At 65.1% G+C, this 24,921-nt stretch overlaps 3 protein-coding genes across 8 annotated transcripts; 2 read left to right on the forward strand and 1 right to left on the reverse strand.

Annotated features, from left to right (window-relative positions):
- Positions 1-309: 309 nt before the first annotated feature.
- BLOC1S3 (biogenesis of lysosomal organelles complex 1 subunit 3) lies at positions 310-2,416 on the reverse strand. The gene is made up of 2 exons (XM_043598608.1): positions 2,017-2,416; positions 310-1,565 (listed from the first exon to the last, which is right to left on the reverse strand). Exon 2 carries the CDS (start codon positions 1,554-1,556, stop codon positions 960-962), a length of 597 nt encoding a protein of 198 aa, XP_043454543.1. The 5' UTR covers positions 1,557-1,565; positions 2,017-2,416; the 3' UTR covers positions 310-959.
- A 113-nt stretch (positions 2,417-2,529) lies between these two features.
- Positions 2,530-13,196, forward strand: TRAPPC6A (trafficking protein particle complex subunit 6A). 3 transcript variants are annotated; one of them, XM_043598611.1, is made up of 6 exons: positions 2,530-2,675; positions 10,682-10,749; positions 10,929-11,065; positions 11,691-11,774; positions 11,979-12,072; positions 12,878-13,196. In XM_043598611.1, exons 1-6 carry the CDS (start codon positions 2,592-2,594, stop codon positions 12,879-12,881), a joined length of 471 nt encoding a protein of 156 aa, XP_043454546.1. In that variant the 5' UTR covers positions 2,530-2,591; the 3' UTR covers positions 12,882-13,196. The 3 variants fall into 3 exon arrangements, with proteins under 3 accessions (XP_043454546.1, XP_043454545.1, XP_043454547.1); XM_043598610.1 differs by having other exon boundaries at positions 2,536-2,675; positions 10,948-11,065; XM_043598612.1 differs by lacking the exon at positions 2,530-2,675 and adding an exon at positions 7,147-7,458 and having other exon boundaries at positions 10,948-11,065.
- On the forward strand, positions 12,099-23,264 carry NKPD1 (NTPase KAP family P-loop domain containing 1). 4 transcript variants are annotated; one of them, XM_043598603.1, is made up of 5 exons: positions 12,099-12,877; positions 16,209-16,321; positions 17,121-17,522; positions 19,726-19,857; positions 21,204-23,264. In XM_043598603.1, the coding sequence occupies exons 2-5, from the start codon at positions 16,222-16,224 to the stop codon at positions 23,060-23,062; spliced, it is 2,493 nt and encodes an 830-aa protein (XP_043454538.1). In that variant the 5' UTR covers positions 12,099-12,877; positions 16,209-16,221; the 3' UTR covers positions 23,063-23,264. The 4 variants fall into 4 exon arrangements, with proteins under 4 accessions (XP_043454538.1, XP_043454541.1, XP_043454539.1 ...); XM_043598604.1 differs by lacking the exon at positions 12,099-12,877 and adding an exon at positions 15,332-15,441; XM_043598606.1 differs by lacking the exon at positions 17,121-17,522 and having other exon boundaries at positions 12,100-12,877.
- Positions 23,265-24,921: the final 1,657 nt, after the last annotated feature.

A 24,921-nucleotide genomic window follows, 5' to 3' on the forward strand; every position in this document is an offset into this window, starting at 1 on the left:
AAAGTTCCCCAAGCAAGCCTGTATTGGGCGCTCAGTGCCTGAAGGGCGCCACTGTGAGCCTGGAGAGTCAGGAGGAGACCCATGTTGCAGCTAGAGCTTGGACACAAAAGGCCACCTTGGCTTGGAGAGTAAGGAGGACATACCAACTTGGTCTGGAGGATCTGGGGAGATGCCCTCTTAGGCCTGGAAAACTGGAAGGACTCCCTTGGGGCAAGGGGGGGCTCATTTTGGGCCATGGGGTGGGGGGGCTATGGAGCTCAAGATCAGGTGGGCAGTATAAATAAAATGGGAAAAGCAAAAGCAGCTCTTCTGAAAAAGTAAAAAAGAAAAAGCAACAGCAGCTAATCCTAAGGGTACAGCTGGATTCAGGAAACAAGATGGGGCGCAGAGGGTGGAACCAAGCCCAAGGACTGGAAGCGAGGAGACGGCAGAGGACGAACTAGGACGTGGAACCAGGGCCCAGCCTGAGGAGCAGAAAAAGGACCCAGCCTGTGGGGACAAAATTCCAGAAGTGGTTCTAGGACCAGAGGCAGAGACAAGGGAGTGAAGGAAGATGCCATGGAACCTGCACCAGATTCTGGGGCTCCTACGCGAAGAAGCAAGACCACGCCCTGTGAGCAGAAACCAAACTCGAGAAAGGCAGAGCGCAAGAAAAGGTGAAGCAAGGTGAGACCCCGGGACGGAGAAAGATCAGGAGCGACTGGTTACCCAAGGGCTGGAGCCAAGCCTCAGCGACGGGCTCGGAACCAGGGAGCAGCGACGGGGACAGGACGGGGTGGGGAGGAACCTAGGCTAGAGGTGGGGCGGGGCTGTACAATATTACCCGCCCCCTCTACACACACAGAGCGTTATCCTGGGGGCAAAACAGCAAGATGGGAAGGGAACTACACAGGATACAGAGCCAGGTCCCGGAGGCCTCAAGGACCATCCCCAGGGCGCAGAGTCAGGCGGGGTTACGGCTAAGCTCGCGGTCCCTGATCTTGCTCAGGCTCAGTCCCCGGCACGCCGCGGATGTCGGGCAGCAGGCGGCAGCCGGCCACGATGTCCAGGCGCTCGGCCAGCGCGCAGAGGTCTCCCCGCGCCAGGCGCACGCTGTGGGCGGCCGCCAACCCTGCAGCCTGGGCGGCCGCAAGTCTACTGGCCAGGGCGGCCACATCGCGGCCGGCGCGGCGGTACACGCCGCTCACCGCGGCCGCCACGTCGTGGTCCAGCCGCGCCTGGCTCTCGGCCAGCCGGAGCTGCAGCAGCGTGCGCGCGGGGGCTGGCGCCGGCGTCTCCTCGGTCCCCCAGGTCTCCCCGGCCCTTTCCCGCTGCACCACGAGCGGAGGCAGGTCCCCCGGCGCGGCTTTCGGCTCCGAGTCCGAGTCGGTCTCCGCGGCCTCCCCGGCCACCCGCAGCCCCGTAGGGCGGCCGCGCGTCGGGCCCGAGGGGCCCAGGTACAGCTCCTCCTCCTCCGACGAGGACGCTGAGAGCTCCGAATCCGTCTCGGCCGCCTCCCCCGGCACCACCGTCTCGGGCCTCCGCGGCGGCCTCCGCCGACGACCCTGGGACGCCATGGGGCCGAACTAGGGAGAAGAGGGGCGAAGGGACGGCATGAGAGGCACCTGGCGGTGGTTTAAGAGTGCAGGTTCTGGATTCCCACCCCTTTCACTGACGGGCCTCAGTTTCCTCTTCTGTAAACGGGCTCGTCATCCCTGCTGCCAGAGATAATGAGAGCTACTGGACCCCACCATCTTTGTGTCCTGACAGGGAAACCGAGGACCAGATGGATGAAGGCTCGGAGGCCCGAGCTTCCAGAGTCGTAAACCTAGCTCTTTCCGATTTTGCCTCCTAGAGGCCACACCCTCCAACCAGTCCTCCAAGCCGGTGTCAGATCCGGAAGCACACGAGCTGCTGAGCGGCTCTGGGACCAGCGCCAGGGTCACAGAAAGAAGGACAACCCAGGGGGACTTTGAAGGGGGGGGGGTAGCGTACACTAGTGGGGGCGCGGGGGAGCGCCGACACCGAAGGCCATACCTGATTACCGAAGCTCCGAGTCTGGAAGATCCGCTACGCAGCCCAAGTGCCCCGCCTTCACCGAGGGAGCGCCAACCAATAGGGAAGCGGATAGAGCGGGCATGGCGGCCAAACACGTGGGCCACTCGCCTACCAACCAGGAAGCAAACCCTCAAAACCAGCGGCGGGCGGGTACAAAGCCACGTGAGGCGAGGTACGACCAATAGGAAGTCGGCTGGGCTGGCGCTTCCGGGTTGTGGTGCGCGGCGAGTGGACAAATAAAAATTTTTTAAAACGAGGTTTGCCGCCTGCAACGAGTGATTCGGCCAATGGCGATGCTCGAAAACCCGGAAACCGACAGGAGACGAAGAGAAGGGCGGAGACGCTGTCACGTGCGGCCAATGAGAATAGGCCCTCCCTCTAAGTGCCCCGGGTTCACGCGCGCACCATGTGAGCCCGGGAGGCGGGGTTTAGGCCGCAGCACCGAGGGAGGTGGGAGTAGGCGGGCTCGCGCCTAGGTGCCGGAGGCGGGGCTTATCCAGCTGGGCCAATGAACGCACGAAGCGCTGGACGGTCGTTGGGCGCGAGGCCGGCGCATGGCGGACGCGGCGCTGTTCGAGTTTCTGCACATGGAGATGGTGGCGGAGCTGTGGGCGCACCACTCCGACCCTGGCCCTGGGGTGAGCGCCGGGTCCCGGGGGAAGGAGGCGCGGGCCGCGACGGCAAGGCCGGGTCTACGTCCAGGGGAGCACGGAGGGCGGTTCAACGTCCGGGGTGCAACCCCGGCCCCGCCCCTGCCTCGCTGGGCGCTGGCTCCCTCGTCTGTAAAGTGGGGACTTTTGAAGGGCCGGCCTCGCGGTTACTGCCAAAAGTGAGCGACGAAGCTCCGGGCAAAGCTTAGCTCAAGGCCTAGCACAGAGTCAGGACTTGCTGCCTGGGTTGAATCCCATCCGCTCCCCTAACTAGGAATCAGTCCCTGTGTGCCTCAGTTTCCTCCTTAGTTAAATGGGCATTGTAACAGTACCTCAGTCTCAGAGACCTTTACGCGTCCAACAGACACTTATTAGGCACCTACTGTATTCCAGACACGGTCTCCCTCTCCTTGCGAAACTTAACATTTTAGTACGGGAGTCAAACAAAAATATGCCCCTGGCTAGTGAGAAGTGCGATAAAGAAAACTTCCGTAGGAAACAAAAAGAAAACTTCCGTAGAGTCCTGAAAAGGATAGGGATGGAGTGATTGATGGCGGAGGAAGGCCCTTCTGAGGAACAGAGTGTAGAAAGCAAGCCCTGTGGTTGGGGGGCGGGGGAGCATTCCAGAAGAAGGAACAACAGAGGCAAAGCCCTGAGGTAGGCGCGTGCTTGGCATCTTGGCAGTTGGTTCCTAGGAAGAACAAATGAACTCAAACTTTAAAGCCTTTCGTGCGATGTGTGGCACCTAATCAGCCCCCAGAACGTGGGAGCTCCTGTCCTAAAAATCTCTTCCCAAGAAGAAAGGGTGAGGGAGAGATTAGGTGCTTGATAAATGAATGCTGTGATTGCTTCTTTTCATTATTATTGTTAGTATATGATGTTGGTCGATCCGCAAGGCGCCTTTTCTGGCTTAGGTTTTCTGGTTTAGGAGCCTCAGGGAAAGTGTTGCTTACAGTGGCAACATAGTTTCTTTTGGGTTCACGTTCCCCGGGCTTCATCTAAAACTTAACAAGTGTCAGGCCCTGGGGGAGGCTCTGGGAATGAGTGAACGGTACAAAAACTCTTGGCCCTGCTGGAGCTTATGGTGTGGGGGGTACGCAGATAAATAAGGTACATGGATAAAGTACAGTACGTTAAGGACATGCTGTGAGACAGAGAGCAAGGGAGAGGGATTGTGCATCGGCCTGTGTGTTGGAGAGAGGGGTTTGCAGCATCGCCCGTCCATCCTGGCTTTGAAGCCGGGACCCCAGGTGTCCCGGACATCAGCCTTTCCTCCCTCACCGCCAGCCCTCAACCAGGCCCTGCCCGTTCCCCTCCCTGAATATGGTGTCCCACCTCTGCCCTAGGCCGGCCTCCTCCCTCCTCTCTCCACTCACTGCACCTGTCACATCTTCGCTGCGTTCACACCCATTAATCTTTCACACCTTGGCTCAAATGCCCCTTCCTCAGGGAAGCGTTCCCTGAGCCCCGGCTCGAAGCCAGGTGTCCTCGTTGTGATCTTGCAGCCCCCTCCCCTTTGCCCGTGGCCGCCCCGTCCCGCTCAAGTGTGTGTCTGAACTAGGGATCGGTAAGATCCTTTGATTCACGTCCGCACCCCCTCCCCCCACCAGGCTGTGTGCCGTGAAGGCGAGGCCCGGGTCTGTGTTGGTCACACGGTGGGGCCTGCGCGCACAGTAGGTCTTGGGCGTGGCTCTGGGGAAGCAGACGCCGCCCCTGTGCCGTGGAGGGCCGGGCTGGGCATCGGGCTCCATAATCGTGGTAGCACCTGCCGCAAATGAGACGTGCCCTCATGGGCTTCACGCTCCTGGTTTCATTTGATCCTCCTGTCAACCCACAGAGGTCAGCACAATCCTCCCCGCTTTGTAGGCTTTGTGGACGAAGACACACAGGCTTTGATGGACGGACTGCTCGCTCTCAAGTGGCAGAGGGAGGAATGTAGAGCTACGCCTCCCGCCTCCAAAGCCTGTGCTGTAAACGCTGGCCCGCATTTCCCGGCGTGTCTTCCCTCGCGCTCGCCAGGAGGATTTTTAATGGGTTTCTGTGGTCGAGCAGGTGTGGGAAATATTGGGGTTACTCAGGGGTGCTCACGACGGGCTTTCAAAGCACATCAACGTGCCAGAGACCCAGCTGCCCCAGGAAGTCCCATGCTGGGGTCCTGCCCCACAGCTCCAGGGTGATTCCTGGGTGCAGCCAGGGGTGAGGACTCTGGCGGTTCCCCCACCTCCCCTCTGCCCGGGAGCCGCGCTTTCAGGGGGCAACGTCAAGAGAACTGCTGTTTTCTCAGCCCTTCCTCCGTCTTCCTCTTTCTGTTCCTTCTCTCTGGTCCAACACGTGTCCTGTCTGAACCAGATGCAGGCCTCCTGTCGGGTACTTCTGGTGTCCCCAGTACAGTATTTTGTCAGAGTTTGTCCCCAGAACAGCCTTGCGAGGCCGACCTTATCGTCCCATTTTACAGAGGAGGGACTGAGGCGCCAGAGGGGTATCTCCCCAGGGTGCACAGCAGCGATAATCGGAGGGGAAATCAGGACTCAGGCTTCTGGCTCCAGAACTTGTCTGTGGCTTCAGGTCTGTCCCTTCCAGCAGCCGCCGAATTCCTTGAGCGCAGGGATGGTGGCTCGTTCATCTGTCCCCGCAGCACATACGCCCAGGAGCTCTGGGGCTCCCCACATCCTGCCTGGTATGGTGGTTACCTGGGACTGTTGAATGGGTTTTTCTGGATGGTTACAGGTGGAATGGAAGACTAGCCAGAGGAGCCAGGAGGTCAAAGGGCCTTTGTTATCAAAGCAGGAAAAACTTGGGGAGGAAGAGGTCCCTGTGGTTTCTCCACCCCAGCAGCTTTGAAGATAAGGGGGGCCTGGGGCAAAGGAGTTAATGCCTCTGCACACCAAGGAGCCTCGGTCACCTACCTCTGTGAGCCCTGGCGGCGGCCCAGGAGCAATCCTGCTGGGCCAGACCTGCCTCCACCAAGGCCCAGTGAGTGCCCACGCCAGCCTGGGCACCTGGGATGGGTGTACCAGCTCCCAGATGGACCCCTGCCCTCAGCAGGAGCCTGGATTCCTGGCAGAGCGGCCCCCTGGGGGCAGAGCCCCGGAGGGGGCGCAGTGCACTTGAGGCCAGGGAGCCCGTGGTGGGAGCTAGGGCTCTGTCCTGAGAGTGGTGGGAGCCATAGAAGGTTTAAGCTGAGGTGTGGGGCGTTCAGATTTACTTTTTAGACGGGCCTCCTCAGCCATGTGAACGAACCTGAATGGACATGCAGCCAACTGGCTGCTGCAGGGGCCCAGAGCAGAGGCAGGCGCTCAGCCTGGGGTGGGAGGAATTGGGGGGAGTAGGTGGGATCTGGGGGTGTTTGCGGCTGCCCGGGTGGATGCGGGGGGCGTGTCGGCTCTCTGCGCTTGCTCATTCTTACTCCCCGGCTCCCTCCGAACACTTCTGGGCCTTCTGGGGCCATTCACCTGGGGAAAGCGAGAACTTTCCCTGTCCCTGCACCCTTCTGGAGGTGGGAGCCGGGGCTGCTCCCTCCCAGGTCCCCCCGCCAGGGCCGGCACAGAGGGCCGTGGGCCCGGTGGTGGTGAGCCTCACAGATCACTGAGGGGCACAGCAGGAGAGACTGGAGGGAGCCCAGCACAGGGCCCCCACCAATTTCCCTCCCTTCAGCCCAGGGTGTTCTCTGGGAGTCAGGTGCTCAGCATGTGGGGGGGTTGTGGGGTGGCCTGGTTTGCTCGCTTTCCCACCATCCTCCTTGGAGCTCCGTGGCCCTCGTCAGTCTGGACACTTGGACCTTCCTCCAGCCGAGCTCGTTCTTCTCTGTTGTCTCTGATTCTTCTTCCACATTGTTCCACCGTGTCTTCTCGGCTCTCGGATGAACGTTGGATGTTCTGGGTCCCTTCCACGTGTCTTACAACTTTTCTTTTTTCTCTACCTCGTGTGCTTTCCTTGACGATCCGGGAGGCTTCATCCACCTTACACGTTGGTCTGTTTTTCAGCTCCCTTGTTAACAGATGTTTATTTTAGCTGCCCCACTTTCCCTTTCCAAGAGCTTCCCCTCTGTCTGTTGCCCCTTCCTCCCAGCTCCCCGTGCTGTTGGGGGGAGCGCCTTCTCGAAGGGGTTCCCCCCTGCCCCTGCATTATGTCATTTCCTGTCAGTGGGTTGTTGTGCAAATAGCCCAGAAATGCCCTGCTCTGGGCTGGGCCAGGTGGCTGCGAGTCCCCGCCTTGCCTTTCTCAAGAATGACAAATCCCTAGGGGCGTCTGGGTGGCTCAGTCGCTTTAGCAGCCGACCGGTCATGGTCTCACGGTTCGTGGCTTTGGGCCTCGTGTCGGGCTCTGTGCTGCAAAAGCAAAGCTCGCTTTGGCTCCTGTGTCCCGCCCCCCCCCACACCCTCTCTCTCTCTCTCTCTCTCTCTTGGCCCCTTCCCTGCTCTCTCTCAAAGATAAATAAATGTTAAAAAAAAAAAAAAAAAAAAGGAATGATAAACCCCTAATCCCTGACGAGCTCTTGGGAGGACCGAGGGAGGCAGGTATGATAGGCGAGGCTTCTGTCTCTTCCTCCTCCGCCCTCTCTTCTCTGCCACCTGCTCATCCTCGGCCCTGCCCTCCCACCGCCCGTCTCCCCTCCCTTTTCTGTTGTTCCTGGACCCACCACCCAGCCTTTCCAGTTCAGCAGATGCGTAATCAGCCCCTAGCGAGGGCTGACTACGGTGGTGCCCGCAGTAACGACGGCTGGGGCTGGGGCTGAGCCGTTGGAGACTGCCGGCCACATCGCCGTCGTGAGGTAGGGCCTGCCATCAGCCCCATCTCCTGCACGGGGAAACTGAGGCCTGGAACCATTAGATAGCTTGCCCAAGGTCACTAAGCAGGACTTGAATCCAGGCAGTCTGAAGTTCACCGAGGGGGAAGCCTGAACGTATGCAGACCTTTCCAGATCCTCACCCCTGCCACACCCCCCCCCCCCCCCCGCCCCGCCTCCCTGGCCTGGCTGAGGACCCTGCTGACTCTCTGGCTGTTCGCCCTCCGGACTGCTGTCCTGGCTGTGACCTGGGCTTGGGTGCCACCCCACTGCCCTCCCTGCTTAACTCCTCTTCCTTCGGACTTGGCCCCCGTGCAGCCCTCAAGAAGGAGCGCATCTGTCCTCCCTGGGGCATCGAGGCTGTAACCGCGCCATTAGTTCCTGCGTGTTCCGTCCCAGGGACGGTGGCGTCCTCTCCCGCCGTGCCCGCCCCAGCCTGGTCCGCAGGACCCTCCCCGCTCCCACCCCTCGCCACTGTCCCCCGCCCTCGTGGCCTGAGCTGCACCCCCATCCCTTTAGCCGCCTCCTTGCCCTTGCGTACACCCTCCCCTTCCCGGCCCCCTCCTCTGAGAAGCACCCTGGGTCCCCTCCCCGGGGAGCTGGCTCTGCCCTGCCCGGCTCCCCTGCATGTGGGGTGCCCATCGCCTGGGCCCCCGTCGTCGCACCAGGCACAGTGGCCAGCTCCTCGAGGCCACCAGGAAATGTTTGTGGAGTGAATGGGGAAGTGACCGTCCCGCCCCCCCCCCCCCCCCCCCCCCCCCCCCCCCCCCCCCCCCCCCCCCCCCCCCCCCCCCCCCCCCCCCCCCCCCCCCCCCCCCCCCCCCCCCCCCCCCCCCCCCCCCGTGCTAGGAAGTCCTCAGGGACACATGTGCTCGTCAGAATGGAGCCTGGCCCGCCTCTTTAAGGCGCTCACCTCTGGAAGGGGGTGGACAGGGAGCACAGCCCCTTCCTGGGGTTTTCCTCCCGCCAGGGGCTGGTCACCCAGGTTGAGTGACAAGGACAGTAACATTCACTAAGCCCGACTGGGACCACTCTTAGCCTGCATTTACTAACTCCTGTAATCCTCCTAAGGACGCTGGGAGGTAGCACTGTTGACAGGGTCCTCTGTTTGCCCGTGAGGAAACTGAGGCCCAGGGCAGTTAGCCCCCACCCAGCCCCCCAGCTGGCAGGTAGGTGTCGGGCTGATCTGGCCGTGGACCCTGCACTCAGCCACTGGTCACGCGTCCCCTCCCTGTCTCACACACCTGAGCTCACCTGCGCAGGCGCCTGCCTTAGCGGTCAGACCCCTACCCGCTCACCTACCTGCTGTGCCCGAGGAAACCAGAGGAGCCCCCATGGCAGGAGCAGAGAGCCGGAGAGCCGGCCGGCGTCGGCCACCAGGGAGCTGTGTCATCACCGGGGTCGTTTCCTGCAGGAGGAGCGTGGAATGGCGGGCGAGGGCCTAGGGGCCAGGGGCCTGGCAGAGAAGAGGGGTGCCTTGCCCAGAACCGCAGGCAACCTCTGCTCGGGGCGGGGGGGGGGGGGGATGAGCGCAGCCCTTGCCACCTCACTGAGGCCGGGACAGCTGTGGGTGTCGTCCTGGCCACCCCCCCCCCCCCCACCTGGCCGTCTGGGCTTGGGAGCCAGACCCGGTCAGGTTTGAAAGATGGCCCCATGGCTGAGGGGCCTGTTACCTAACCCTCGAAGCCCCGCTTTCCAGGCGTGAAATACAGCCTACCTTACGGGGTGGTGAAAATTCAACAGGAGGTTCGCACAAAGCGCCCGGCACACAGCACGTGCGCTAATCCTGATGGCTCACCTTGTTCGGCCTCTGTTTCCCAAGGGCCTCCCACATGCCAAGGCCAGTGTTGGCTGCTGAAGGTCAGCCCCGGTCCCCACGCCACAGACTGGTCAGCGCTGGGATCGAGGACCTAACCTGCTGGGAGGGCAGGACAGGAGGCCTCCGGGAGTTGGGGGAGGTAACAGTGAATGGGCAGAGTGGCCCCTCTGCTGGACTAAGGGAAGCTGTCAGGGCACAGGGCAGAGGGTGATGGAGGGACAGCAGGGTCCCAGAAGGCTGTTGAAACCTGCTGAGGCCAGGACATTGTCCCAGAGCCGGATCTCAGCAGGGAAATCCTATCCACCATGGGAAAGGCTCCGTGATGGCCCATCAGGCCCAGAAAGGAGGCTGGAAGTCGCTCCCGGGGGAGGGTGGTGGCCGGAGGAAGGGAGGGGCTCAGGCCTGGTGACTGCCGCTTCCCTCCCAGGGCTCGTGCCTGGGCTCCGCACCCCCCTCTTGACCCTGCTCGGCCAGATTTTCTCCAGGGAGCACCGCACCTCACTCTATGCTGTCCTGGTATTTCTGATGCCCCCCACCTGCGCCTCTGCCCCTCCTGCCGAGGGACACTGGCCTGAGCTCTGGAGTGCCACGTGGCCACCACTGCCTTCCCTGAGCACCCAAGGGAATCTCTCCCATCCCTGAGCCCTTGCGTGTCTCTCCCAGGGGTCTCAGCTGATTTTTTTTTTTTTTTTTTTTTTTTTAGATTTTAGAGACAGTGTGAGTGGGGTAGAGGGGCAGATAGAGGGAGAAAGAGAGAGAGAAAGAGAATCTTAAGCAGGTTCCAGGCTCAGCATAGAGCCTGATTCGGGGCTTGATCCCACGACCTGAGATCATGACCTGAGCTGAAACCAAGAGTCAGACGCTCAGCCGGCTGAGCCACCCAGGCACCCCCTTGGCTGAGGTTTTAAGGCGTGATGAACAGAGTTGATTTTTGCAGCTTCCTGCTGGCCAGGCCACGAGGGTGGGCCCCACGGCCCGGGGCTCCCTTGCTGTGGCTGCAGTCGTGCTGCCACGAGAGCCCCCGGGCAAGTCACCGTGAGCCCCCCGGAGTGATCAGAGCACTACCTGCCCACGGGGTATCGCGAGGCACACACCGGAAATGCTCGCGATAAGCGATGGGTGTTCTCAGGACAGAGCTGACAGACGAGCAGGCGGAAGCCAAGCCTGAGGAAGACCCCCCATTTTTCCTGCAGCAACAGGAAGCTGGTCTTCAGAGCCGATGGCGTCTGTGGAGGCATTGCGTGGCAGGGGCACAGCCCTCCCTCCTGGCTCTCCTTACCCGTGAGCTCGCAGAGATGGGCACGTTGGTCTTAGGGTCCCCTCTGTGGCTGCTGCCCCAGGACACTCCCTCTTGGGGCTCCCCTGAGCCTCTCTTCCCTGGCCTTTTAGGGACAGAAGATGAGCCTGTCTGTCCTGGAGGGCATGGGCTTCCGTGTGGGCCAGGCCCTGGGCGAGAGGTGAGAGCCAGCACTTCCTGTCCTTCCCCTCCTGGCCAGAGGCAGGCAGGACCCGAGGTCAAGTCCCTTCCTGGGCACACCTGGACGGGGAGGGTCGTGTTGCTCCATATAGGAACCCAGCCTGGCGTCCCCCCCTCTTCCTAACCCCGGGCTCCCCATCCCGGCCCACCCGGCCCCAGTGTCTGCCGCTGCCCCCAGGCTGCCCCAGGAGACGCTGGCCTTCAGGGAGGAGCTGGACGTCCTCAAGTTCCTATGCAAAGACCTGTGGGTGGCCGTGTTCCAAAAGCAGATGGACAGCCTCCGCACCAACCACCAGGTGTGTTCCTCGGGCCCGGGGCCCGGCTTTCTGGCTCAGGGCGGAGGCTGAAACCAAGAGGAGGCTGGAGAGGGCCCCCCCTCACCCCGGAGGCCCGGCCTCCCCTCTCTGGGCCTCTGCCCAGTCCTCTGAGGGAAGCCAGGAGGCCACTATGGGGCGTCCTGGCTATCGCCAGAGTTTCCACAGGCCTCCCAAGATGGGGCCTCGAAGCGGGCAGCAGGCGCTCATGGTTGGCAGCACCTCGCCCCGGCGAGTCGCCGCTTGTCTCGAGCTGGCCCGACCTCCTATTAGGCGCCCACGCTGTGCCGGGCCCTGGCCTCCGCTTCGTGGGCCTGGTCTGCAGCATCTCACCACAGCCCTGGGAGGAAGGACCACCCCGGAAGTCCTGCAGCTAGAGGGGCAGGACCCACATGCCCCATGGGCGGATACCTGGCCCAGGCTGGGCAGCTCCCAGGCCCTTCTGCATAGCTCCAAAGGATGGACCCCCAAAACAGGGGTTTTGAGGGAGGGGTCCCTCCAGACTTCAGCCCAACGGAGCAGGGGGCGCCGGGTCCTGGCTTATCCCTCCCTGCTACAAAGGCACAGGTGCCTCCCCAGCCCCCACTGGGCTCCTCTCTGCCCCCAGGGGACCTACGTGCTGCAGGACAACAGCTTCCCCCTCCTCATCCGGATGGCCTCCGGCCCGCAGTATCTGGAGGAAGCACCCAAGGTAGGGAGGGTGCCTGGACCCACAACCCCCCACTTACACACGCCTGCCCCAAAGCAGGCCTGTCCTCAAGCCGAGCGACTGTCCCACGGCCCGGGACCCAGGGAAGGAGGTGACCCCCACTGTGGAGCCCAATGCCCCGTATGGCCCCGGTCCTGGGTATTGGCCTCCCCTCTTCCCTGGGTGACTTGTGTCCCCTGTCCCCAGTTCCTGGCCTTCACCTGCGGCCTCCTGCGAGGCACCCTCAGCACCCTGGGCATCAAGAGCCTGGTCACCGCCTCCGTGGCATCCCTGCCCACCTGTGAGTCGGGGGGGGGAGGTGGGGGTGGGGGAATCTTCCCAACCCTGAAGTGCAGTGGGGGCTCCGAGCCCTCCCGCCCCTGCCCCCGCTGAGGGTCGGGGAGGCGGGGCCAGGGCTGCCAAGCCCCACTTACAGATGGGGAATTTGAGGCCCAGAGAGCTTAAGTCACGTGCCCTGGCCACCCTGGCCCCCTGGCCACACCCCCCCAGCCTGCTTCCCTGGGGTGCGCGCCAGGCCAGAGCAGGGGACATCGGTGATGAGCTGGTCGGGTGGTTTTGAACGTTGTTCCGGTTGGACGTGATAGAAATCAGCCTGGTTAATGCTCTGATGGGGTCCCCAAAGGGTAGCCGGGGCCTACTGGCCACAGCCTGTCTGGCGGGGTGTCCCGACCCCCCACAGCCCTCCCATCAGACAGGCTGAAGCTTCATCCCTACCTGGGGCCAGCCCACCCTCTGCTGCCCCACCCCCCAGGTGACCTTCCCTCTGTGGGTCCCCGAGGCCTCCTTGTGGAGGGGCCCCGAGGCCACGTGGGCAGGACCTGAGCTCCACATGCCACAGAAGCCCGTGCCCGGCCCTCCTCAGCAGCCTGCATGCTTGACCTTCGTGCCGCTAGTCACCCACACAGCTCTGGGACGCGGGCCAGGTGGGCGGGGAGCAGCACCCCCTCTGACCACCCGTCAGCCCAGCCCAAGGCCATGCAGTCTGCTGGTGCTGGACAGGGATGAACATCTCTGAGCTGTTTGGGTGCTTTCTGGCTCGCCCCTGAGGTCCCAGCCTCCAGCTAACGCCAGCCCTTCTCTTCCAGGTAAGTTCCAGGTGGTGATTCAGAAAAGCTGAGAAGCCCCGGGCCCGCACCCCAGCTGAGCCTCACCGCCGCCCCGGCCCGGGGGGGCCTCGGACCACTGCCTTTGGGGGTGGCCAGAGGGCTGGTGTTGGGCACCCCAGACTCTATGGGTGACGAACAGGTGGGGGGCGGGGGTCCAGCCGCTTCAGGGAGTCCCATGTGCTCAGGTGGGTGTCCTAGGGAGGTAAGGGCATGCCAGGTTGGGGCTGGTGTGAAGGGTTCCCTGCACGGGACTCCTCCTTCTGCGCGGCAGGTGCCCAATAAAGGTTTTGCGTGTGGAGCTGGGTTTAAAGTGGAAGGTGGAGGGGGTCACTCTGAGTGCGGACGGGGAGGAGGCATCTGTGACTTTGTCACTCGTCCTGCGGAGGTGGGAAGCACAGCACCCTGTGTGGCTCCCCCCCGCCCCCGCCCCCGCCCCTTGCAGGCCCCTTCCACCCCCAGCCCACAGCCTCCTGCCCTGCACACCTGGCAGGGGAGGGTGGCCCCGGGCGCTGGCCGCCCTGCCAGAGTCAACAAGTCTGGGGCTGTCCTCTGCCCAGTGGCGCGCACAGAACGGACCTCTCCCCGGGGAGCGGGGCTGAGGCCACCCGGAGTGTGGGCGGGGGTGGGCCTGGGGCTACCTGCACCGAGGACGGACCAGAGGAGACGGGCCAGACGCTCTCATTTCCCACCCCCCCGCGCACACTCTTGAGGTGCCTGGCGGATGGGAGTCCTACTCAGAACAGCAGCCTGGCGGACCTGCCCCCCCGGGGCAGTGGTGCCCATCCCCCACCGCCTCCCCCCTTTACGTTCATAGCACCCAAGGGTATCACACACCGGGACTCTGCCCAGGCCCCGCTGCCTGCTTCAGAGCTGTAAACTGAGGCTGGGGTGAGACCCAAGTGGGAGGAGAAAGGGTCTTCTCGCTTAAAACAACCACCGGTGGCTGGGGGCTCCTCCACCTCTGGAGGATCCTGCGAAGACACCCCATCTGGCCCCTGCCCTGCCCCCCCCCCCCCCCCCGCCGCCCTCCAGCCTAGAAGGCTAAGCTCTTTGTTCCCTGGCCTGCCTCTGGACTCCCCACATGCTCTTCCCTGCCTAGGCGGCCCCACCTCTGGCCCACTCCCCACTCTCCTCCCTCTTGGGCACCCGGGAGCCAGCCGCTTGGCCTCTGAGTGGTTCCTCGCTGTGCCCCCAGCCCCCAGACGACCCCTGGACGCTGGACGCTTCTTTTGGCCCCGTGCTGTTTACTCCTGTTCAGCACACTTTTGCCCGGGTCCCTCTGGATCCCTCTGTGGGGCACTGGCTCTGCCCAGTACAGAGCCTGGCAGATGCTTCCCGAATGAATTGGTTATTCAGGCTGGGCAAGGCAGGCAGGGGATTGGCCCTGTCCTGCCCTCAAGAAGCTCCTGGGCCCATCCTGGAGGTTCCCCCCCTGCAGACTCACCCCCAACTGAGACATACTCCCCTTCCCCCCCTGCCCCGCCCCCGTTGGCCTGGCCTCTGGGGGCGGCAGTGGGCAGAGTCCCCAACTGGTGAAGGACAGGGAGGAAGCCTTCCCAGGAAAAGCGGCTTGAAGACCTGAGGAGGAGAGAGGACTGGCCCCCAGCAGACAAAAGGACGCATGGCTCTGGTCGCCCAGGCGGAACCCCTAGAGGGGCAGCCTGCTGGACCATCTGGGTTCCCTTCTGTCTCGTCCTGAACCCCCTTGTCCCGGGCACCGTTCGGTGGTTGTCTCCCCCGCCCCCCCCCCCATCACCCTGTCGTGACTCCTTGTCAGGCAGCCGCAGGGAGCCTCCCACCCACCCAGCGGACAGGAGGGGAGCCCCAGAGCCTGCAGCACAAACTACGGCTTTCAAAAGCCCTACCCTCCCTCCATGTGACCTGGGGCGAGGGACTTCATCTCTCTGGGCCTCCGTTTCCTCGTCTGTCATGGCCTCACGGCTGCCCCCCGGGGAACTGGTGAGGAAGAAGGGCTGACTACAGGGAAAGCGCATAAACCACGCGCGGCTCCCGGTAGGGCGCTACGTGCGGGCGGCATCCAGGGCGGCCTGGTAAGTGGGTCAGCCGGTGCCCACAGGTGCTCACTGCCGTCATTACCGAGTGCCAGGTTCTGTGCTCAGCGGACTCCTCCTGACAACCACGGGAGGTTGGCTGTCACTGGCCCACTCAGCAATGAGGAAGGTGAGGCTCAGAGAGGTGAAGTCACTTGCCCAAGACCACACAGCGGGGCCCTGGAGGAACTGGCATCTGAACCCGGGACTGTGGCCTTCTCTCAATTCCCGACTCTCAACCCCTGGGCCGGCTTCCTTCCCCGGGCAGAGTCTGCCGATCCCCTGGGAGGACAGCCCCCAGTCCTCGAGAGCAGAGAGCACCGGGGCAGGGCGGGCACTCCAGGGGAAGGGGCGGGGGCAGGGCGGGCAAACCGGTCGGGCGGCTGGCACCCGGCTCGGGCCCTGTCTCCAGTGGGGCCCGTGCTGACGGGCGGTGAGGCTGGCACAGCAGCTCGGCGGGGCAGGGAGCTGGGGCCTGGAGGCTGCCGTCAGGTACGGGGGGGCCCCAGGTGGGGGGCAGGCGGGCAGGGGCCACGCGCCGGGCCCCCAATCCTCACTGAGCCCGTCCTCACCCCGGTTTCCTCTGCCCCTCCGCTTCGCCGACCCCCCCCCCCCCCAGCATCCCGCCCTCCCTTTTTGCTTTCGGCTCTTTACAGTTTAAACCTGTGCGCCCCATCTCGCCCCGAGTTTGCTGAGTCTCTTCCCGGGTTGGACCACCGTGATGTAATGTGCTCCCCCAGGATTCCCCTCCCGCCCTCATCCAGGCCCTAGATGTACCGGCCCTGGAATTTCAGTCACCCGGTGGCTCCTGGGGCTCCCAGCTCTCACCATGCCGGTTACATGTCCCTTCAAAGGGCGCCGGGCGCCACCTCCCACGGCGCACACCCCCAATACCTGGTGGTGCCCTGAGTTTACTCGGCACCCCCGGGCTCCCGTGTTTCCCCGGCCCACAGCTGCCCGGCAGCCCCCCTGTCCTGGCCTCTTAGAACCCCCCAGGGGCGCCCAAACACCCAATCACCAGCCCTGGGAAATCTCACGCACCCTAAATCAGCCCCTAGCACCCGCATAACCATTCCCCGTTCTCTCACGTCTAGCTGTCCTTCCCCCGCCGCGACCACTCACTTTTACTCTGAAGAGCACCTCCGCGCCCCCCTGGTGACCCAGGGCCCCAGTGTCAGGGACAGGATCTCTCACCTGTCCCAGGTCACGTCTCGGGGGTGGGCTCTTCCTGCACTAAGCCCTCTCCTTCCCCCGAGCAGGGCCCCCGCCGCCATGCACAAACACTACACCGTCCACTTCGCCAAGGGCGCCCTGCCCTCTCGGACCCCCGCCGAGCGCTACTTCTTGGACCCGGAGTTGGGGCGCCATAAAGGTAGGGGTTCGGTCTGGGGGGACGTCCCGGCAGGGAGAGTGGTCTGTGAGCGGGGAGGGCCGCCGAGTGGATGGCTGAACACAAGGAGAACCTGAGGGCCCAGGAGAGGGGCCGCCACTGCTCCCCACGGAGGCTTCTGCGTAAAGGGGCCGCGGGTGGGGGCCGTGGGCCCCGAGGAGCCCAAAAGCGTGAGTCCAGGATGGGGGTGTCAGAGGGGGAGGCCCAGCCGGCCTACCCCTCCCCCAAGCGTGGGAAGAATCCCCCCACCCCGGATTGTGAGCTCTCCCCACCCCTGAGTGGGTACGAATGGGGGGCGGGGGCGGGGGCAGCGCAGTCTCGGGAGGCCCCGCCTCCCGGGGCAGCCCCCTTCCCACCAGCCTTGCGGAGCCCGGGTGTGAGGCCGCCCCCTTCTTCTCAGTCCTGGCCACCTCCCACCACTCCAGCCTCCTCGGGACCAACCAGGCCAGCTCCTGATGGATTCCCTTCTGCTCCCCGAGCCCTGGGGACCCATCCCCCAGGGGCCGAGGACTTTGGGGGCAGCAGGGACTCCCAAGTCGTCGTCCCCGCTCCAGCCCCTCGCCCGGCTAGAGCCCAGGTCTCTGCACCTCTTCTTCCCGCCCACGGGAGAGCACGGAGACCGGCCCCTCCCTTGCCCACACCCCCTCCTCATTTTCTCTGATTTCTCCGGGGCCTCAGAGGAAGGACCAGCCCCGGCCTCCACCTGAAGACTCGACCTGGTTCCAGTGCCCGCCAGGGCTCAGGGACCCAGGCCCAGTCACCCCCACTTCCTTCCTTCCAGGATGCTGTCACCAGTGGCGCCGTGACCCGGCGGCCCTTCCAGCCCACGGGCCCTGCCGGCTGCCCCCACAGGTGCGCTGGCAGCTGGCCTACAACAACCGGGGGGGTGTCAGCGGCTGCCCCCCCGGCCCCCGGCCCCCCAGCCCCCTGCGACAGCGGCTCTGCTCCGTTCCAGGGGTCCAGAACGGGCCACCTGCAACCGCTGCTGCCCCCACGCAACCGGCCAGCGCCCCCCAGCCGCCCCCCAGGCCCACCATGTCACCTGCCACCGCAGCACCTGCCATGGCCAGCGGCCGCCCGGCCCCGCCCCGTGCAGCCGGCACCCTCCTGGAGCCCAGCAGGCCCAGTGATGCCCGCCCCCTGCCCACCCCGGCAGCCTGCGGTTCCTTCACCTACAGCTCGGGTGCCTACCCAGTCCTCCTGCGGGCTCGTCCCTGCCACCTCTCCCCCCCTACCCCGCTGTCCAGGCCTCTTGCTCCTCAGCCCGCCCGCCTCCCCGCTCACTCTGGTCCCTGTCTCGGGGTTGGGGGTGGGGGGTTGCTCCTCCCTGCCTGAGCCTCTGCTTCACCCGTCGGGATCCAAAGCTGCCAGGCCAGGCCTGCCCTGTCCATGGGGCCTCTGTCCGGGCCAGCCAGGGGTCTGGGCCCTGGCCGTCTCCCTCTGCTGACAGCCTTGCTCTGTTTTCTCTCTTCCCGGCCCTCCCTCCCCCGAGCCCGGCAGGCCAGGGAGAACTGGGGGCAGGGGGTGACAAGCACCAGCTTGCTGGCCAGCCCCGGTGTGGGGCAGACAGTCAAACATGCAGCTAAAGCAAGAGGCAGGGACTGGCCTGGGGGCTGGAGAGAACAGCGTGGCCAGGGGAGGGATCCATCCATCCATCCATCCATCCTGGGACTGGACGGCTGTCCTGGGTGCCCAGCTCTGTTCCGGGGGAGCGGGGTGGGGAGATGGCAGGGAGCAGGGCAGAGGCTGCCCCCCTCACACGGAGCTCACGATCTCTAGGCGGCAGAGGGGAGCTGGGTACAGGCCGTGAGAGGAATCAGAGAAGTTTAAGCATGTCACCCCACAATAGGCACGCTGGGGGAGAATAGGGCTGGGAGAGGAGCGAAGGGAGCATCAGGGCTCGCAAATGAAATAGGGTCATCGGGCGAGGCCTCAGGAGGGCAGGATTTGAGCAAAGAAGGGGCAGTCCTCTCAAGTAAGTGGCAGAAGGATCAGCAAATGCAGACTCTGAGGTGGCCCGTTCCAGGGACAGTGTGTGGGGAGGGTCACACGGGGCCACAGCCTGGTGGCTGTGGGGAGGGGGAGGCGGGAGCCGCGAGCTGGCTTGGGATCTAACAGGAGGGTGCGCTGTGGGAGGTGAGCATGGGAAGCCGGAGTCCGAGCGGGCGAGGGGAGTGACCCGGGGGGTGGCAGGGGAGATGGGGACACGTGGCTGGGTTCCGGGTCTGGTTTGAAAGTAGAGCAACAGCCAGGCAGGGGCTCGGGCTCCAGGTCAGGCACCACCTCGTCGCTGGTGGCTCTCGGCCGTGACGCCCATGTCACACACAGAAGCAGAGACTTGACGAGGTGAGGCCACCCCAGGCCTGGCGCTGACCTCGGGGAGGGGGCGGGGATCCTGCAGCCCACGGGCCCACCATGGGCCCACCGTGCACCCACCCGGAGGCTGGCCAGGCACAGCCCACAGCTGAACCCTGCCTTTCTGGTGCCCGCAACCCCAGGCTGAGAAGTGGCACTCGGCGGGGGGATCTGGGGGGCAGGGTGCCCTCAGTCAAGTGGACGCCATAATGCACAAGGACTTAAACCTGGACCTGCTCCCTAAATGGCCACCCCAGACCATGGCATTGACCAAGCGCCCCCCACCCCGCCCCGGCCCATCCTTGTAGCATCCACGCTGCCCGGTGTTTCTGCACCCCACCCTCCAGAAGGAGGGACTGAGCCTCGCTCAATGGCAACGCTCTACCTGGGTCATGCAGAGAAAGGTGGCAGGGCCGGGACCAAGAGGCGGGTCTGCCTGGGCTTGGGGGCAGGACGGGAGCTGGTGGGCGTGGGGTCCTGGAGAGGGAGAGAGATCAGGGTAAGGGATGGACAGGAAGCTGAGAGGAGCGTGTGACTGTCAGGGCCCTTCCACACTGGGGCCAGGCTGGCAGAGCAGGCAGGAGCCGACACGCAAGATTCTGGAGCCTGCAGAGAGGTGTCTTGGGCATCTGAGAGCCTCAAGTCCCGAGAGAGGCCCATGGGGTTTTTCTGGGAGAATCACGGGCTGGTGGCTGGGCCTGGTGACCTAGGGCCAGGTCAGCCGAAATCCCATGGGCCTCTGTGCTGGGGATCGGTGGGGTGTCTCCTGGCCTTTCCCTGGCGGGTCTGGGGTCAGCTCCTCCTGCGGTGCCCGGAGGGACACATCTGACCCGGAGGAGGGGGTTGCCTACTGCCCCAGAAGTCTCCATCTGAGGGTCTGACCCGAGTCACCTGGGGGAAGTGGGGAGAGGGATGCCGATGCGGGCAGGAGCTGAGGGTGGGCTCTCTGGAGGGCAGATGGGTGGATGGTGGTGCCCGGCCAGCCTCATTGACTCAGTTTCCCCTCCCCCGCCCCCCACCCCGGCCTCCAGATATTCTGACAGAAGATGACGTCTACTGCAGCTGCCTGGCCAAGACCCTCTGCCACGTGCCTGTCCCTGTGACCGTGGGTTTCTATGCCCCCTTTGGCTGCCGTCTGCACATGATGCTGGACAAGATCACCGGTGAGGCTCTCTCTCTGTGTGTTGGCGGGGGGGGAGGCGGTGGGGGGGGGAAGGAGGAGGGGAAACGGAGCCTCTGATCCCTGCCCAGCCTCAGGCGTCCCCGGCCTGCCCCAGTCCAGAGGCCCGGAAGTCAGCATTAACCAGGTCCCTCCTGATGCCCGCAGCCTCTGCCCCCGGCTCCCCGCTCGTTCCCTCTCTGGCCTCCCGGCCAACAGTCTCATCCCCTCTTCTGCCAGATCTGCTCCAAGGAATCTTTTTAAAGATAAAGATCTAGCCCCATCCTCCCCCTGTTCAAAAGCCCTCCCTGGTTCCCCAACACTCTGGGGAGAAGACCCAGGGTCCTCACTGGCTCCGGCAAAGTCCCTCCTGTGCCCGCCCCCCCGTCCCCCGGACCCATCTCTTCTCAGCAGTGGCCCGGGCAGGGCCTGGTGTCCACAAGACCCCTAACAGATAGGTGTTAAGCGAGCACAGGGGCTGACACGTGGCCAGGATCCACAGCAGCTCGGACCTGGTTCAAGCCTTGCCCGGACCCCAGCCTGACGGTGGCCAGAGGGGCCGGAGGAGATTCACCTCCACGAGCCTGGCCCCGGTGAGCCGGCCTCTGCCCCTGTGTTGTCACACAGCGACAAACAGGGTCCTGGGAGGAGAAAACATTCGGCTAGAAGGAAAAAGGAAGCAGCATTCTGGAGCTCCTAGTCTGTACTAGGTGACTGGCACAGGCCCGCTCATCGTTCACCGACCTCAAGAGCAGACCGACCCTGCCCCTCAACCTCTCATGATCCATCCTTCAAACACTCCTTCCCCCAGCACTTCCTTGGCGCCCAGGGGACGCAGGACGCCCAAGACGACCAGAGCCCTGCCCTTCCTGGCCTCACAGTCCAGAGAGGGAGACAGACCTGTCCCCAGAGAGGGATGACCCGCCCCCCACCCCCAGTAGTGGGTAGGGTTGGGGTGCCCAGGAGGCACCTGACCCAGCCTGGGGATCAGCGAGGGCTTCCTGGAGGAGGTGGAGCACCGAGCCAGGAAAATCAGACCAAGGCTGTACTCTGCTGCCCTGCGCTTCGCTTCCGCGGCACGTCGCACGCGTTCCTTCACTCCTTAGGGCCTTCCTTCCCGCTCCCGCCCTCTCTCCCCCTCGGGAGCTCCGCTTCTGCCCACCCACGACCTTGGGCCCCGGCCCCAGCCCTTTTCCCGGTCCGTGCCGGGGCGCAGGCCTCTCGTCCCGCACCCGCGTCAGCGTTTTCGTCCGGGGAGTTGGGGGGGGGGGGGGGCTGGCTCCTCCTCCCACTCCTGGGCCCCGCCCCTCACGCGGTCCCCCGCGCCCGCCCTCCCCTCGCTCCCCGCAGCGCTGATGCAGCAGGAGGCGGCGCAGCGCGAGGCCGAGGAGCTGCGGCGCGTGCGGTGGCAGCCGCGGGCGGTGCGCGGCTGGGGCTTCCCGCGGCTGCTGTGGTACCTGGTGTTCCTGCAGCCGGTCATCACCGAGGTGCACCTGCGGCGCAAGAACGTGAAGTTCCTCTTCATCCGCTTCAGCGCCTGGCAGTACGCGGGCACCGACAAGCTGTGGGCCGGCCTGGTGACCACGCTGTGCGAGGGCATCCGCCACCACTACGGCGCGCTGCCCTTCAGCGTGTACTCGGTGCTGGGCAACAAGCCGGCCACGACGCCGGGCTTCTGCCAGCGCGAGTGGCACTGCCGGCGCCGCGTGTGCCTGGCGCTGCTGGCGCTGCTGGCGGCGCTCGGCCTCGGCGTGGGCCTGCTCTACCTGTCGGTGGGCGCCCGCGCGCCGGGCCACGGCGCCGCCGGCGGCAGCCTGCTCCGGGTGTTCGGCGGCGCGGCCACCACGCTGTCGGGCTCGGGGCTGCTCATGGCCGTGTACTCGGTGGGCAAGCACCTGTTCGTGAGCCAGCGCAAGAAGATCGAGCGGCTGGTGTCTCGCGAGAAGTTCGGCAGCCAGCTGGGCTTCATGTGCGAGGTGAAGAAGGAGGTGGAGCTGCTCACCGACTTCCTGTGCTTCCTGGAGATCTACCAGCGGCGCCGGCTGCGCGTCGTGCTCGAGGTCACCGGGCTGGACACGTGCTACCCGGAGCGCGTGGTGGGCGTGCTCAACGCCATCAACACGCTGCTGTCCGACAGCCACGCGCCCTTCATCTTCATCCTGGTGGTGGACCCCAGCATCCTGGCCGCGTGCCTCGAGAGCGCCGGCTCCATGAAGGGCACGGCCGACAACGGCTACCTCTTCCTCAACCGCACGGTCACGCTGCCCTTCTCCGTGCCCATCATGGGCCGCCGCACCAAGCTGCAGTTCCTGCACGACGCCGTGCAGAGCCGCGACGACCTGCTCTACCGCGAGATGACGCGCAGGCTGCGGCCCGGCTGCCGCGGGGGAGGCGGCGAGGTCGCGCAGCTCCTGGCGGTGGAGACGCAGGCGGGCGCGCCGGGCGCGCAGAGCCGCATAGACGCCGAGGCGGCGCGCCGCATCCAGGAGGCGCTCTTCTGCCTGCACGACGAGCGCGACTGCCTGTACGAGTACGTGCCCGACAACGTGGTGTCCATGCGGCGTATCGTCAACACCGTGCCCATCACCGTGCGCCTGCTGCAGCAGCAGGACGGGGACTTCGCGGGCCCCACGCCGCGCCAGGCCGTGGCGTGGGTCGTGCTCGCCAACCAGTGGCCGTGCCGCCTCAGCTGGGCGCTGCAGTGCCTGGAGGACCGGCAGCAGGCGGGGGGCGCGCCCGAGGCCCGCGCGCGCCTCTGGGACGTGTTCTGCGACAACAGCCGCGAGCTGCACGCCATGACCAAGGCGTTGCAGAACGTGCTGGACTTAGACGGCGACCCCGAGCTTTTCGAGCGCTTCCTGGGCGCCGACTTCCCCTTCACCGTGGCCGAGGCGCAGAGCCTGCTGCGCTGCACCGTCAACCTGGACCACTCCATCCGCCGCCGCATGGGCCTCATCCGGGCGGTCAGCGCGCTCAAGCCGCCCAGCGCGCCCGGGTCCCCGGCCCACGCCGCGTCCCACGCCGCCAACGGAGCCGGCCACGCGCCCGGGGCGTTGGGGTCAGGGCAGGGCGCCGGGCACGCCGGCGAGGCCCACCGCCCACGGGACCGGGCGCACGGGAGCAAACCACGGCCCGGGACGGGCCTCGAGTGGGTGCCCCGGGAGCCCCGGGAGGCAACGGCTCCTCCCGCCGCCCAGATCGGGGTGTGAGGGGTTCAGCCGGCCCGCGGCCCGTGTCTGGGATGAGGCCTCCGGTGGCCACCCCGCCCCCCACCCCCAGACGAAGCTGTGAGCCGGAGAGAGCTGTAGGCAGCAGGCGCAGCGTGTCGGAGCCGGCGTCTGAGAGCTGGCGCGGGAGGACCAGTGAAGAAGCAGCCCGGGTTCAAGTGCAATAAACGGAGATGTGAAAGCCCCGGTGGGTCTTCATGTCCTGGTCTCCCTGGCTTACGCCTGCCCTGTCCCGCCAAGCCCACGTCACCCCCTGGGGAGTCCGGCAGCCTCTGCCAGGGCCTCATTGCTGGCATCCCGGGAAGCAGGAGAGGGCGTGGGGGCGGTGGGTGAGGCCACTGAGGCAGGGCAGAAGGACGGATGTGCCGGGTTGACTCAGGCAACAGGGAGCGCCGAGAGGCCTCGGGGGATCCAGGTCCTTGTCCCCACACCCTAGCCTGCCCCTTTGCAGGCATTTCCGAGGGCGGTGTCCCCGGTGACCTCAGCAGGCTGGTCCACTCCAAGGGTGGCGCTCTGCCCCTGGCGTAATGGATTAATTAGGGTTCGCCGGCACTTCCGCCAGCTGGGGCGGGCAGCGCTGCCTCCCCGGAACAAGTAACTGTCCAGGGAGCACCTGCCCACGGGCCATCCAGGGCCATGTGAGGAGCCCCTTGGGGACTGGGAAGTTGAGGCGCAGAGACGGGCACCTGTGGGGCATACAGAGTCGGAGCCAGAGCCGGGGCCGCGGTGGGGGCGGTGGTGCTTCTTAGCTACTGCGGCTCACACTTTCCCCTCCCACCCGTGTGATACAGCGAGGAGGCAGGTGGCACTCCTCAGACACCTACATCCTCGCTGGTCCAAGTAGCCACCCACTCAGGCCCGCGGCGTGCCTGATCCAGTCCAGCTGGGGATGGGGGACCAGCACTTAACCTGTCCCGTGTGACCAGAGCACAAGGGTGTGACCTCTAAGCCAAGGCCCTAAGGGCTGAGGGGACAGGCCCAGAGGGAGCCGAGAACTCTTCGAAGGCACCCACCCTCAGGCCGTGCGGCCTGGTGGGGGTACTGACCTCACACTGCTCAGCTCCAAGGCTTGGGCACAGCACCCTGACTCCACCGGCCAACGACTGCTTCCGAGTGGACGCGGGGCAGGAGGCCGGCATGTGACTGACTGAGGCGCTGCCTTCCAGTCCCGGCAGGGCTAAGCTTGGAGTAAACCCGCACCTGGGAGATGTTCTCCGGCAGCGAGGGGGGGGGGGGAGGGGGGGGAGGCATTGCCTGCCAGAGAGTGAAGCCCCCACGGAGACACGTGGGACCCTGAGATGTCATTAGGTCACTGTCCGTAGGCCTGGGATTGGAGCCGGTGAGTCCCTCCCCTTTGCCTCCCTTCGGCCGATCTGGCTTGGCCTTCCGCTTCTCGCCACCTCCAGTTGAGGCGGGAACAGATGAGCAGCAGGAGCAGGGCCCGCTCAAGAGGGAACAAACTCGGAGACTGGCGGTGGGGGGGGGGGGGGTGTGTGGTGGAAGCCGCGGCCCCCGTCACGTGGTGCCGTCTGTGGCCCGTGTCTCTTAGACGCTAACAAAGCCTGAGTCCAACAAAGCTAAGCGGGGGGACAGGTGGGTGTCGCAGGGCAGCTGGGCATAGCCGGGACGGTGACGGGCCACCGGCCTTGCCATGGTCTGTGCAGCTTTGCCGCTGGGACCCCGCACCCAGGTGAGTCCTCGGGGCTGGTTCCCATGGACAGAAAGGAACGTAAGCGACGTGCGTCCCTTTCCCGTCGCGCCAACAAGTGAAGAAGCAGGTCTGCCCTCTCCACTCTCCTCCCCCATCCGCCCGCCGGGTGCAGGGGCTCCCCGGGGCCTAA

Source organism: Prionailurus bengalensis, chromosome E2, assembly GCF_016509475.1.
Source record: "Prionailurus bengalensis isolate Pbe53 chromosome E2, Fcat_Pben_1.1_paternal_pri, whole genome shotgun sequence".
In the NCBI taxonomy this organism is placed as follows: domain Eukaryota; kingdom Metazoa; phylum Chordata; class Mammalia; order Carnivora; family Felidae; genus Prionailurus; species Prionailurus bengalensis.